Here is a 14,515-nt window from a genome sequence, read left to right as displayed (position 1 = left end):
TGGTTTGAATTTAGTTACCAAAATTATGAAGAGTTGTGGGATTTACAATTTCCCTGCTGTTTTATTGAGGCCCATCAGAGATCATGCAAAAATGAATTACTTTTCAAGGGAATGAGAGCATTTGTGGACCTGCAGAAAGTGATGATATGCGTGTTGTTTTCTTTTCCAGTGATCTTTCAGGATCAGGCTTGTCTGTGCACTGTGACAACAGACTATGCAACACGAGAAGAGAAAGTACACATGAAGACACAGCTAAATGATAGGAGGCCGTCAAACTTATGATTTTAATCGCTGTCCTTGCAATCATACTGAAAAGCCAAAACCTTTGCGTGCGATTAATGCTGCGACATTGCACTATCACAGGTATCACAGGTATCACAGGTGCAGTGCTTATTGACTGTACAACCTGTGTTGTTATTGCCTGCTGTGCTCAGTCCATGTGTTATCTCTGTGTCAACATTGGAACAAGTGCAGGTGATTATTGTCTCTCGCTAAACAAGTAATGCAGGTACTTTCAGTTGCACCACTACTTCCTTAAGATCACCTTGTCCAAAATAGACATTAAGATGATGAAAACAAATTTGAGTTCAACACTTTACAGAGCAACCACTGTATAAACTACACTGTGCAATAACTTAATAGAATTTGCTAATTTTTAACAACAGTAACAGTTTTTTTTCTGTGTTCATTCATACAACAACTTAGTATTTGATTTTCTTTAGCAATCTCACTATCCTGCATTTTTGTATGCACAAAATGAAATCATGCTCAGGTGAGCAAGCCTACATGAGTGGCTTGTATTCTACACAGCAGTTAGGATTTGGGCTCACCTGTAGGTCCTATAGGGTCTATGAAACCCTTGAATCACGATCACCCTCCAATGACCAGAAAAACAATGAGAGTCATATTTTTATTATTATTTTTTTTTTTTTACAGATTGTACACTTTGTAATTTCCTTTCCCTTTCTTTTCTTTGTGGGGGTCACTCAAACATCAAGAGGTTTTATCACTTGATTAAGATTTAAGATGGCGTTTCCTCAGTACTTTGTTCATCATGATGTAACAGGAGTGTTGACTGTGTGCTCTTGTGCGCAGGGTGGGTGGGTTTTTCTTTATTTATTTTATCCTTGATTGTAAAGCACTTTGTATTACATTTCCTTTTGTATGAAAAGTGCTATACAAATCAATGTATTATTATTATTAGTAGTAATAGTAGTAGTAGTAGTAGTAGTAATAGTAATATTAGTACTAGTAGTATTAAGTTGTATCTGCAATATAGTTTCGGTTTTATTTGAGCACCAATCATTCTTTCCATCTATTTTACAGAGAATGACTGCTATTCTTCACTTCATTACTCAATGCAGATAAAATATTCATTGGATTTCTCACTTTTAATGCAGTGTTGTGTTGCACCATCGTGTAAACAGCGACACCCAGCGGCTACGATAGAGATTACAGAAAGATGCTACTGCAGTACCATATCTCGCCCATAAGGGGCGCCAAATAACAGGGAAAAGACATAGGGGGAGGGGCGAGCGCCGCTGCAGGTCTGTTCACCGGGCTGAATAAAGTCTATCAACAAGCTAGTTAGCAGTGAGCGATGTGGTGAACGCTATCGATGATGCTCCAGCAACGACAGGACATGGACTAGCCGACTGAGAGCTACTCCGGTGCCGGGACAATCACCATCGGGCTGAGGACCGTCTCAGGTGGCTGTAATTAGCTGCTACATTCATGCGGTCGCTGGTGCAGAGGGGGGTTTGAGCTCTGAGTGGCGGGCAAGCTCAGTCATCAGCTCGCTGGGACAAGTGGGACAACACGGCTCACTCACCGGTACGATTGTTTTGCTGGTAGCATGCTAGCCGAGCTAACAATAAGTAGAGTGCTCAAATGTGCGCGTTTGACCGGCTGTACCGCAGAGTAGCTGCTGTGGCTTCAAAGCTTGGAGGTAGATTTGACGGTATGCAGCATCCTCTCGTAGCTAGCGTCGTGCAGCGGTAATTGTAGTTGCAGAGTTAGCAACGTTGCAACGAGAAAAAAGTGGTCGGCGACATGTAAACAGTGGTAACTGCTAGCTGAAGTCGGCTAGTTAATGCGCCAGTGGCCGCGCTGATAGTTGTGCTACTTAATAACGTGACTACGACCAAAAGCTTTGCATGAGTTTGAAGTAACTTTAGCTACACGTTATTTTTACTGGTAACATATGTTTTGCTGTAGTTGCAGTTATGATGCTGGCAGGATGTTGCTCATTCACTAATGGAGTATTCAGCAACATAACGTGAGGCTGCACCCATGCCTTAGTATATTGACCTGCTTTGTGCTGACATCGAGTAAGTGTTGCTCTTCCTCCCGACAGAGCACGAGCATGGTGGTCCCGGACAGCGCCAGCGTGGTCCCCCAGCCTGGCAATGGCAGTCCCACTGGCCTCATGGAGAGCTCCAAGCCCGGGTGCGAGGAGGAAGTGGAGGGGGGTCAAGACCTGGCAGGGGTGGAGCTGGAGGAGGTCCGAAAGCTGCAGGAGCTTGTGCATAGGTTGGAGGTCCAGAATGAGACCCTGCGCAACAGGGGGAGCAAGAAGGCCGTCATCCACAGAGGAGCCGGCAGCAACAGCAACCTCACAGCCACGGCCAACATCAATGAGAGGCTGGCTTGTGAAGGGGTGACCAACTCCTGCCTCAGGTTGGAGCACAGCGGCGAGCTGGGGGGCACAGACTTTGAGCTGTCACCCCCTCAGGACAGCAGCAGCAGCGGCGAAGAGATGTCCCCTCTGCCCGTGGCCCACAGGCTGGAGGAAGGGGACGAAGAAGAGGAGGTAGAAGAGGACGACCAGGGTCCGTGCGGGGGCTTTCTCACCCTGACCTACAGCAACGGAGGGGCACAGTCCGGGGGGCAAAGCCAGACGCCAGAGAGCCCCTCTCAGGACAGTTACGAGTCAGAGACACTTGCTGAGAGCGACTCAGGGGTGGACCAAACTGCACTAGATGAAGTGGATGTCCTAGATTTGGAGGACGAGTGTGCGGAGGTAGAGGACGAGGACAGTTGGTATGTTTTATCTGCACTGCTTATCTCTGCTCTTTGATCACCTCCCGTTATCACACCTGTTTGGCCTGTATTATAATTACTAGACATTGCAAATGTGAGAGAGATCACAAGTAATGTCCATAATGTGCAGCAGTGCATCTGAGTCACCTTCAGCAGAAGTTGATTTCTGGCAATATTAACTGCAAGGAAGCCACATTTAAAGTCTGCATGTTAGGTTCGCCTGTAGGTAGAGGAGCTCCTTCGCCCAGATGACTCACTTGTGCCTTTTCGTTTTGACCTCTGATTTTAAAGTGTATTACTCCCCCACGGGCCAGTGACTATGTACTGTACTGTAGGTTATTGAAATTTTAAAATGAGAGTGGCCAAGACACAAGCTGCCTGTTTTTTTTCCTCTGCCACATTCATTACACTTTTAAAGCTTTGCTTAACTGTGTGCAAACATTTTGCTCACTCGCTGTATGTTTACAGTTATTAGGAGGACATGATAAGATGTTAGGGATGCAGACAAGAGGGAGAAGGAAGACACTGGAGTGACGAGGAGAAAAAAAAAGGGCAGCCAGCCAGAACAATGCCAGAAGCAGCTGACATGTGAATACAGAAGGGAGAGGCTGGTGGTTGTCTCTTAAACTTGACTCTCTGGGCTCGGTAAACATCCGGCATGACCTGTCTGCTACCTGTTTGGCAGGTTATGATGAGCACAAAGCATTTCTTTCATTCGGTCTCATCTGAACCGAGGAACAAAAGAGCTGTCGCCATCAGAAGTGTTCTGTGACGCTGTTTCAAGGAAGAAAGCTGTTGCAGAAAATAATTATCATAATGATTATTGTTGCTGGTGACTTGACCCAGCATATATCCGCATCCCTTAGCCTTGTTACACAATGTGCTGAAGATCAGCAAAGCTGTATCTGTACTAGTTCATTCCTGAATGCAGGTCAGGGTGAATCTGAAAAAAAAAACTGTTTGTTTTGAAACAAGATGAACTTTGCTCATTTCCTACAATTTAATTTATTTACCCAAAGAAAACAGTAACAGAGGGTTAATTAGTAATAATCCGTGTTAATTTTATGCCAGATATCAGCCTGGAGATGTTTATGCTGTGCACGCTGCTTTGCCTAAAACAGGTAGCATATTGTGCTCCTGATGGCTACTTTAGCAGCTGAGCCGTGGCGCTTAACAGCCAGACCATTCACGACTTATTTTCAGTTCCACATCATTAGCCATACCATATGTGCTTTGTGCGGTTATCATAGCCAAAACATCCAGTAATCCTAACAGCGAGATAATCTGATCTGCTCTGGGCTGGATGCTGCCTCATGGCTAAACTGCTTTGGGTGGGATTGCACAGCACGCGGTCTGAGGGCCCCCCCTGTGTGACCAGACTGCAACAGGGACAGAAACACTGGAACTGAGAGCAACTGAAGGGTCTAATGTTGTGTGGTTGTGATTCATACGATAGAATCCGTGAAAGAGTCAAATTTTTTTGCTAGTGACAAATTAAAGCGTGGTTCCCAGACTTTATCAGACTGTACAGGCCACGTTTCAGCCCAGGCAGGTCAGTTCAGGATTGCCTTGTCAAGTCTGTCTTGTTCTACAAGTTGTGGTCGTTCTGTGGCCTTCTTAAGATCAGCAAAACGCTGGTCTATTAGAGTCCACACACACTGTCGCTCACACTGGTACAGTCATGCAGAATAAACCTGAATTTACTTTGTTTGATGTTGAAAGGAAGATCACCTGCTTTTGTTTTTTTTAATAGGATTACTATAGTGTTCATTTAAAATGATCACTGTAAAAGTATACAAATATACCGATATCACATCTGACTTCTAGTCCTCTCATTCATAAGTACAGGTCTTATCTCAGATATACCTAAATGTTATTACTAGGGTTGCAACTAGCAGTTATTTTCACTATCTATTACTGTGCTGATTGCTTTCACAATGAGTGGTGTAGTTTAGAAATTTACAAAATTGTGGGACAATGCTTATCACAATTTCCCAGAGCCCAAAGTGGTGATGTCAGATTGTTCTTTTGTCCAACCAACAGGAAATGTATAACGTTTCTGCTTGAGAAATGACTGAAACTCTTAGCAAAATAGTTGGTCACTGACTTTCTTTCGATCAGCTAATCGATAAATCGACAAATTGTTTCAGCTCTAATTATTGTAGAGGGAAGTTGCAGCAATTTGACCATCTTCAGTGTAAACACAGACTACTGTTAACAAACTCAGCAGCCTCTTCTATAACATAGATTTCTACAAGGTCTGGTGTATTTGTATATCATGCTGATGATAACTACAGTTGCAGACCTGGGTCTTGCCTGAATTGCAACAACCAGGTGCAAACCTGTGACCAAACCTCAGGGATGAATGGATCAAACGTCCACATCAAACACAGTGTTCATGTATGACAGAAGAGGCTCCGCTCCCCCGCACACAGAGAGGCTGTGCTCTCTGGCAGGATGTGTGACCTGAATATTGCTCTCTACATTGTGGCTCATTCCAGTGGGAAATGGCTCCTTTTGTGTTTGCCCAATGGGAAGATGATTTGCAGCCGATTGGTCCAAAACCAGTCAGACCGGGCCCTTTTGTGTATCCGACTGAAAGGATCGGCCCATGTGACCGCCAGTTCAAAGCTTGTGGTCAGCTAATGGCTGTTTGCCCTCAGTGGGGCAACACCGGACACATCTGAGAGGAGGCACCGGAAAGTCAAGTGCTGATTTCAGATGTCGACATTGTGTGGCTGCATAAAAACCCCCGCTGCCGGCTGTTCATAGGTGTGAGCATAGGTTTCTGGCAGCGGAAGTAGTACGAAGTCCGTGTGTTTTCCAATTCGTCCACCTGAACATGGATGAAGTCTGAACCTGGCCTGTTATTACATAGACCAGCATGAGATAGTCATGTTGGCTTAGGTGAATGTGTATTTATCTCACAAGTGATGTTAGAGAAGCAGGTTGAGGCTGTGATGAGGATGTTTAAGGATGCGTTACTTACTTAAACTGTGTCCTTTTTGCTGGAAAAAAAACGTTCAATGCTTGGGGCATTAATTCTGCCTACGACATACAGTGTGAAAAACGCTCTCATTGTACACGCCATGCTCAACATGATTAAGTGCATACCTCACAGGCCAGTAGTTCATGGTAATCTGCAGCTTGTTTTTATTCAAATCTTCTGCTCTGCCGTTACTGGCATTTCTGACAAGCATGTTTAATATGAAGCAGATTAGGCTTAGTCTCTCAGCCCTGAACTGCCTCTCCCTACCTCAGTTTTCCCATCTCTGTATTACTCTCCCACTGCCTCTCATCTCTCTTTGTAATAATTAGTTTTCCTCTTGTCTTCGTCTTGTCCACAGGTTGTACGTGTCTCCAAAAAAGCAAGCGGCAGATCCGGGCACCGAGTCTCCATTGAAGTGGTGTCGGCAGGCTCTTGACCACCGCAGCCCAGAGACAGAAATGGCTTGTCGGACCCTGATCAGCCGCTTGGACCAGAGTAAGCATTTAACAAACACATCCGTCTTCATGTTCAACTCTCTGAAATGTCTGAACCAAAGTCTGCATTTTATTCATTTAATCCTTAACAGTCCATCCCAAATGCAAAGCAGCAACAGTTTTCATACGAAGTGAGAAACGAATGTTCGTATCTCACAGTCTTTTGAGTCACATGTCGCTGCCCTAGAGCTGCTTGGCCTAAATCAAGCACCTAATTCAGCTGAGGGAGCCGTCTTACCTCCTTCTGTGAATGTGCTGCAGTCTTATTTACTGCTCACCCCCACTGTGCATGTGCACAGGGCTGTGTCTCTTTGAGTTGTATGACAAAGCCCGAGTGCTGTGTACACGCTGTGTACGTCTCTACGTGTGGACAGAAGTTTGTGTCTGATCCAACAGGCCGCATGTATTATTTATCCCACTCGCCGCTCCTACTTCCTTCATAAGGCAGAACCTGAACAACAACACCATTCACACCCGCGCTGAATGACGTCGTGAAGTCATGGGCTGTGTTGGGTTACACCCCCGGGTCAGCTCCCCTTTTAAACGGCAGCGCCGAGCCTTGAAGCTGCCACGCAGCACGTTTTAGCCAAACAGCAGAAACTGTGGGGTTTGCAGAAAAACTTTTTTTTAGTTTGTTTGTTTGCTACAGCGTGAATACAAATATTGCAGCGCTTTTGTTCTCATAACACTTGTGTGAAATTATTTACACCTACACCCGCTACAGCACGGACCATGAAACCGTCTACATGTCATTTAAAGGCTCATTCTGCAGCCCTGTTGCTTTTGGCAGCACACGACCAGCTCAAACAGTTTGGTGTTTTTCTGACCTTAAAATTCACTTTTCCTGTCTGTGTGTTATTCATGCGCTCGGTGCAGATTGCACAGCACACAGGCGGACAGGTGCACACTTTGGGCTGGTCCGTTACAGCTCGGAGCTCTGCCTGCTTGCGCGAAAGCCACGGCATTACTGCTGCTCATTAATCACAGCCCGCTTTCAAACTTTTTAAAAGAAATTGAGCAGCTTGTGTTTTATTCCTGAAATGAATCAGGAAGCCAACCCTGATCCAGATTCACCTTCAGTCAGCCTCTTTGCACTTTGCAGTACTGCACCTACATGAGCCAAAGCAGCAGGTGCGCTTGGAGACGCCCACTCAGTCCATGCACCCAAGATCCCCCCGCTCTGCACTTATTATCATTTACATTGCTCTCAATCACACTTGGCTGTTCTTCGTGTCTCTCCCTTTGCAGTGTGTGTATATTGTTCTCTGAGAGTATCTAATCTCTCCTCTCCTGTTCCCTGCAGCGTCTCGATGGAGGAACATGTACAGTAGTCCATCGGCAGAGGCAGGCTCGGCAGGCTCAGGCCTGATCTCTCCTGGGTACCACAAATCAACTAACAAATCCCTACTAACCTGTGGCACTTCAGGTATGGCATGACATTAACACACCACCCCTCTGTTTCTGTGTTTCTGCTCAACACAGCAGTGGCATTGACGTCAGTTATTGTAAGGATGTAGGTCAGCTGATACGTGTGTGTGCACTAATGCATCAACAATTTGTCCTCTCTGGGATCTGAATGGTTATTTTTAAATACTGTTCTGGCATTGTTGCATGTTTTACCCAGTCTGCTGTATGTCACACATACTGCACATTGCTATTAACCATTTTTCAGTTTTCTAGATTAATTTTCTGCTTCTGCCAGGCAGGCATTGTTTACAACCAAACAAAGAATTTAAATAATCCATCACAGTCAACATTATGTAAGGTTTCATTTTGTGGACAAGTCTGATATCCTCAACTCAATTGCTGCCTGTTGAACAAATTTAGGACTACCATTTTAAAAAAAAAGGGCAAAAAATTGAGTGTGTATTTGGTAGCTTCTTGCATGACAAAGGTTGCAGTTTGTTATTGCCAGCAGTTGCGTGGCAGATTTCGGCCTATTGCATGAACTCATCACACACAGATCTTTCCAATCGCTCCAAGCTTTCAATTACATCACTGCACAACAGTCACGTCGATTATTCTGCAACCCAAATTCCAAAAAAGTCGGGACGCTGTGTAAATAAAAACAGACTGCAATCATCTGCAAACAAACTGTGTTAACTGGCAACAGTTTTACCAAGTGTCCCGAGCCCATGTAGTAACATCCTTTATACAATCACGTGTTCACAAAGTGGTGAACCTCGCTCCATCCTCGCTTGTGAACTACTGAGCCTTTCCAGGATGCTCCTTTCATACCCAATCATGATACTATCACCTGTTACCAATCAACCTGTTTACCTGTGGAATGATCCAAACAGGTGTTTTGAAACATGTTGCTGCATCAAATGAGTACATGTCATAAAGGATTAGCAAAGTAACCACAGTCTGTTTTATTTTTACACGGTGTCCCAAGGTTTTTGGAATTGGGGTTGTAAAGTAAAAACATGATATTCTCTGTGATGAGTTGTGATCTTCATGTTATATTGAAATGAGTGAAAACTGTGTGCCTGGCAGATAGAAAAAACACATCCGTAACACAAGTATACTTTGGAAGATGGTCAGTATATGTGTTTATACTTCAGGGGATAGAAACAGGTTATACTGAAGGTGTTGGGCATTGCTAACCTGTGTGACGTGTATAATGCTGATGATCTTGACTTTGTTTTGACTGTTACAGTTTTGTCGTTCCTCACATTGTCTTACAATTCCTGGCACTTCACTGTGCTGCAATCAATGGTGCTGATGTTGTAAAAACCCTTTAAATAACAAATCTTTGCATGAACTTGTAAATGCTTGGCCTGTGGGTGGTGATCTTATCTGATCTCAGAGTTTTTACATAACCAAATGCCCCTGGATGACGTTGTCATTTCCCATTTGTCGCACTCTGTGAGTTAGGCCTCTGTCAGACAGACACGTCTGGCGGGGGAACTTTGCATAGAGCTTCCCTGGGCAACATCAGCAGACAGTCCACTCTAGACTAACGCTGCTGGGCATCAGTCGGTCTGGAGAGACGTGTTAATATAAATGTACCAAATATGATTGTCAAACAAGATTTGTCTGCATTCAAACCTTAAATTCTGAAATACTGACTGAATCAGTCTGAAAATCCTTTGCAGATTAAATTTAAATCTAAATTTGTCCTGATACATGTGTGTGTTAGCAGAGGTGGGGTGAGTTCTACCTCACACACCTCCTCCAGCTGATTGTGACCGATGGGGGGACTCTTTTCCAGTATTTTCACACAAGGGGTGTCAGTTCTGGTTCATTTTCAGCAGCCCAACAGCCATTAAGCTGTAACTAACCGGTTAATTTTGCACTGAGGAGCACGTTTGACTGATCTCCCCGTCAGTTCAATGTCTGGACAAACAGAAGAGATTTCCTATGTTTTTGTGTGTAAGTGACTAATACGGACAACAATTTTTGAAATTGGTCCAGTATAGAGCGAGAGCACTGCAGCCACGAAACCGGCTGCGATGTGTTTGTGCGCCGTCAAAGTTTTTTTTGCCGCGGATAGGCTCAGATTGTTATTCTAAATGTCTATGATAACATTATGTACGATGAAAACTGTCTTGGTTCGTCCATACACTTTTCCAACAATCACCACCAGCTCTGGTTCGGTTGAAATAAAACCTTAATTCACTGAATTGCGAGAGAGAGGGTGGACGTCAGAGAAGCAGCGGGGGAAACGCCAGAATATTTTCACGTCTAACTCGGGAATTATTTTCACCAGACATTATGAGCAGAGAGACTTAAGTAACTAAAAACCGCTATTACCAAATAAGGGAAAGCCTGCTCCCAGTCAGCACTGAGGAGGTGACAGATAGCTGTGATGTAGCATTCGTTTGTGAGAGCTGTCAAGCTGTCGCTGGTCCTGCCTAGCTTGACTTTACCTCATCCTCCTTCTCCTCATGTTTTTCAATGCGTTTAGCCACAGTAACTCTCGATGGTATAAGGTACTCGGGCTCAAGTCACCAAACAAGCTCTTTGAATCCCTCGCTCTCTACCACACTGATTGGCAGCATACGGGTCTCAATCACACCAACCTCAAACAGGCGTGTATCACACTGTGTGTGATGATGCAAATTAACCTATAGACCGTGTGAAACCAGTCAAAAATATTATTGGCTGTTAACCAATTATTGGCTAACTGACTATTGGCATCCCTATTCCCCACTCACAAACCCTTCAGCTGTTCCATCAACTCTGTGATGTAATACTCTGCTTAATTACCTTGAAGCAATAATACAATGGTATCAAGCAGATCAATCGGTCCCTGTCAGTTATACTGCACTATAGTCTGATATGTGTTGTGAATGGTTATGAAGTTGTGGCATTATTGTTCACACCTTTCGAGGAGCCCTGCCCTGTAGCCATTATAACACAGGTCCTGGGAAAAAAATAATTTCCCCGACAGACCACAGGGCCACTATTTCAATACTGGCTTTTATTTGATAATTTATGGTAATTTCTCCCAACAAAAGTGAAAATAACTTGCAGAAACTGTGGTTAATATTGTTACCATTGATGTATGAGATGTGCCTTGTTGTGACTGTTGCTCCACTGTGTTTGCAGGTGTCACAAGCATGCAGTCAGCCCTGAGCTCGCAGTCCTCTATAGACAGTGAGCTCAGCACATCAGATGACTCCATCTCTATGGGCTATAAGCTGCAGGATCTCACTGATGTCCAAATCATGGCTCGCCTACAGGAAGAGAGTGAGTAGAGGGGTTGGGCACGTCACGTGTGCTGGACATCACATGTTACTGTTATAAAGAGTCAACTGCTGTTTATGAAAGCTGCTGAAGGAACAGACGACTTCTGGCGCAGTTAGTTTTAGTGCAAACATTTTCCAGATATTTAAACTCTTTTTTTATATGCATGAATCTGTGTGTGCATGTAAATGTATTTTAATGGGCCCCTGTGTATGTGGTCTCCTTATTAACTGAATATTTTTGGTGTCAGGTCTGAGGCAGGATTATGCTTCCAGCTCAGCATCCGCATCGCGTCGCAGCTCCACGGCCTCTCTGCAGTCCTTGCGCCGGGGTGGCACCTACAGCGATCAGGAATTTGACAGTTACAGCCTGGAGGATGAGGAAGATGAGTTCTGCTCCATGCCCCAGCGGCGGCATCGCTTTACCCCCTCGCCCTTAGGCTCACCCCGGTGCCTGTCTCCCTCCACCTCCAACCACGGTCAGGAATACAGCAGCCGACTCGGGGCCCCGCGCACAAGAACACCCAGACGATCTCTCCAGGGCCCCAGTGCAGAGCTGCTGAAATTTGCCAAGAGTGAGGGTAAGCAGTTGTCAGCATTTGTCCGCTAGGTCAAGAAGATCAGGGTGACCACCACAGAGATTCTACCAAAGCCGTCGTGATACACATGATGTTTGCTAAATGTGTTCTGTGTGTGTGGTTCCAGAGGAGTTGAGGCACAGCATGCCTAACCTGGCCCCCCGCACCAGCCTACGTTCCCTGGAGGCAGTCAGAAACAGCCGTAGCATGGAGGCTAACCTCCAGAGCTCTGGCAACCGCATGTCCCACCTGACTCACTCCCCCTCCACAGGTAACCCTACCCTCTTCACCTGGTCCCCACCACTCCTGTCACACCTGCATTTGCCTTGCGTATAGTCCTTTGTAATGTCACGTTTATCCTCCCACCTTTCCTCCTCTTAACCTCCGTGTGACCAGGTAAGGTTTGCTTATATCTTGCACATGCCCCAGAACATACCCTAGAACACACATGCACATGCATGTGGGTGACATGATGCACAGTCCTGGCAATGGTTTCACACTTTTCCACTGATCTACAAATGGCAGCAACGCACCAACAAACAGGTGGGAAGACGACCGCTAGCAAACAAACATGAATAAAATACAGGTTTCAAAATTTTGTCTAGAAAAAATAAAACCGTCCTCAAGGGTACTGCCAACAAAAAAAAACAGTAATATATACAAACAATATATTTCCACAAACAAATCTCATCCAGTAACTAACAACCCCAAACTCTTACTATATATGGGTCACAGCTACTTATTTAACCCTTCTCCTTCCCTGACCACTCCTATTCCCTGTGGTGCCCCAGGTATTGTACACTGCTCGTCATTATTGTGCCAGGCTTGCCTACAAACCTCTACATGCCACAAGCAGGGTTTGATTTTCAAGTACTGCATATTTATGTTGTTATATATAAACAAACTTGTCCGAAAGAAGTATCTGGTTGAAATTCTATTATGCCACTGCTCCTTTCTTCCACTCAAGGTATGGCTTGTAGTCGGCTGCGTAGCAACGGCCAGTCACCTCTCTCCCTGCGGGCGCCAGTTAAAGCTGTCGCTCCCGTGGGCTCCATGGTGCCCGGTCGTCAGCCTTCCAGAGGTCTGCCTGTTGTCCAAGCACCTCCTGCAGGAGGGGGCCGCAGGGTCCAGTCCCCAGGTTCTGCCAACGGCGGAGCCTACATACCTGGGAGGGCCTCCACCGGGAAGCCTGCCATGGGCCGAGGACAGGCCGTGCCGTCAGCATCCACCAGGAGTAAACTTTCACAGCCCACCAGGAGGTGAGTGTTAAAGTGGAAAGCTGTCTAGGAAGGTGTTCTCTTAATAATGGCTGACGTGTTTTTATGCATTTCAGATCATTGTAATTTGATACTAGACCTCTTGTGTGAATGAAGACTCACTTCCTATTTTATTGACAGGTCTTTTGGCATGACTAAAATCTCAGATGAATCCTGGAAAGACGGCTGTTACTGAGTCGGGCCGATGATGAAGGATGTTCACTGCTGCAACCCTCACCTGAACTTTCCCCAAAACCTCATCGTACAAACAACACAGCCAGTGTGTCCACGACTGTGTCATAAGACCTCTCGGTCCCCCATTTCAGACCTGAGCTCTGGGCTGCACTGGATTCTTAGTTAAGACTCATCTCTTTCCCTCGCATGAAACATTGTCAACCCACACAGAGATGATGTGTGGGAAGACAAGACGGCACACATGCACACTCCACTTGTGATATGGACCAACTCAGAGCTTCCAGAAGATTTGTTTGTGTCAATTCTACTTATTTTTCTATGGTAATTGTGAGAAACTGCTGGAATATTAAGGGTAATATTGCTGTTCTCTTGATGTAATTGATATGAAGACAATTTAAATGAAGATATTGCTGGTTTGTTCATTTTCTGTGTGACTTCCTACTAGATGAAGGTGCTGAGTGTTGCATGCTTGGTTTTGTTGTTTCTACTTATCCCTACAGCCTTTTCATCATTATGTAACTGCAATATGACAAATCTTCCATGTGTCCCACAATGATCTGTGTGAATTTATGAATGTTTGATTGGTTCATTGTAAAATTATCATTAGATTTGTGTTGTGTTTGTGTTCAGCTCTTTGAATACACAGCAATGCAACTCCTGTAAACCACACTGCCCTTATAAATAACACAAAAAAGGAAAAATATGGTTTGTGCCAAGGTGCATTTCAGCTGCAACACTTTCTAAAACTAGAAGTAACCTTGATTCATTAAAGGTACTGTTACGGTACTGTGTTTTCCAGGCATTTTTACTGCATATCCAGAGGTGGTTTTGAGTGTTTGCTTTTGGATATCACTGTAATACAAAAAATGTTTATGCACGAAGGCCGCGTGCCTTAGACAGCTATGCACCCTCATGCAGAGTGCCTCTGAAAATTAGGAGCTGTAATGAAAATGAGTAATAAAATCTACCCTGAAACTAAATGTAGCATTTCTCTTTATTTCCATCCATCCGTACCATGCCAAGTCAAGGTCTGTTTGCATCACGGGCTCATTAAATCATACTATGCAGTGCAAGGGAAGTAGCAGTATCGTCATCATCTCCCGGATACTTCCGAAGTGCATGACCAAAACGCTTCACAAATGAGTGCTCGACGCTACCCACCCCTTGTGACAAAATGGCCTACAGGCCTCATCTGCGCATACAAAGTCTGAGAGCACAGTCTGCAATCACATTAAATTTTTTATTCGTGCTGTGATAAGGTTTGAATTTT

At 44.8% G+C, this 14,515-nt stretch overlaps 1 protein-coding gene across 2 annotated transcripts; it reads left to right on the top strand.

Annotated features, from left to right (window-relative positions):
- The first annotated feature begins 1,564 nt into the window (after positions 1-1,564).
- On the top strand, positions 1,565-14,214 carry zgc:66447 (SLAIN motif-containing protein-like). 2 transcript variants are annotated; one of them, XM_041944719.1, is made up of 9 exons: positions 1,565-1,709; positions 2,357-3,042; positions 6,390-6,526; positions 7,829-7,951; positions 11,080-11,220; positions 11,468-11,797; positions 11,922-12,065; positions 12,762-13,053; positions 13,192-14,214. In XM_041944719.1, the coding sequence occupies exons 2-9, from the start codon at positions 2,366-2,368 to the stop codon at positions 13,244-13,246; spliced, it is 1,899 nt and encodes a 632-aa protein (XP_041800653.1). In that variant the 5' UTR covers positions 1,565-1,709; positions 2,357-2,365; the 3' UTR covers positions 13,247-14,214. The 2 variants fall into 2 exon arrangements, with proteins under 2 accessions (XP_041800653.1, XP_041800652.1); XM_041944718.1 differs by having other exon boundaries at positions 1,573-1,833.
- The last annotated feature ends 301 nt before the right edge of the window (positions 14,215-14,515 follow it).

Source organism: Chelmon rostratus, chromosome 9 (assembly GCF_017976325.1).
Source record: "Chelmon rostratus isolate fCheRos1 chromosome 9, fCheRos1.pri, whole genome shotgun sequence".
NCBI classification, from domain to species: Eukaryota; Metazoa; Chordata; class Actinopteri; order Chaetodontiformes; family Chaetodontidae; genus Chelmon; species Chelmon rostratus.
The sequence above is the reverse complement of the archived record's forward strand: the minus strand, read 5'-3'. Positions and strand labels throughout refer to the sequence as shown.

What these genes read in the sequence shown, in the direction of transcription:
- zgc:66447 (XM_041944719.1), top strand. Translation starts at nt 2,366, where the DNA reads ATGGTGGTCCCGGACAGCGCCAGCGTGGTCCCCCAGCCTGGCAATGGC. An exon ending in GAAATTTGCCAAGAGTGAGG is followed by an intron (nt 11,798 to 11,921) that starts GTAAGCAGTTGT and finishes GTGTGGTTCCAG; the next exon opens with AGGAGTTGAGGCACAGCATG. An exon ending in GACTCACTCCCCCTCCACAG is followed by an intron (nt 12,066 to 12,761) that starts GTAACCCTACCC and finishes CTTCCACTCAAG; the next exon opens with GTATGGCTTGTAGTCGGCTG.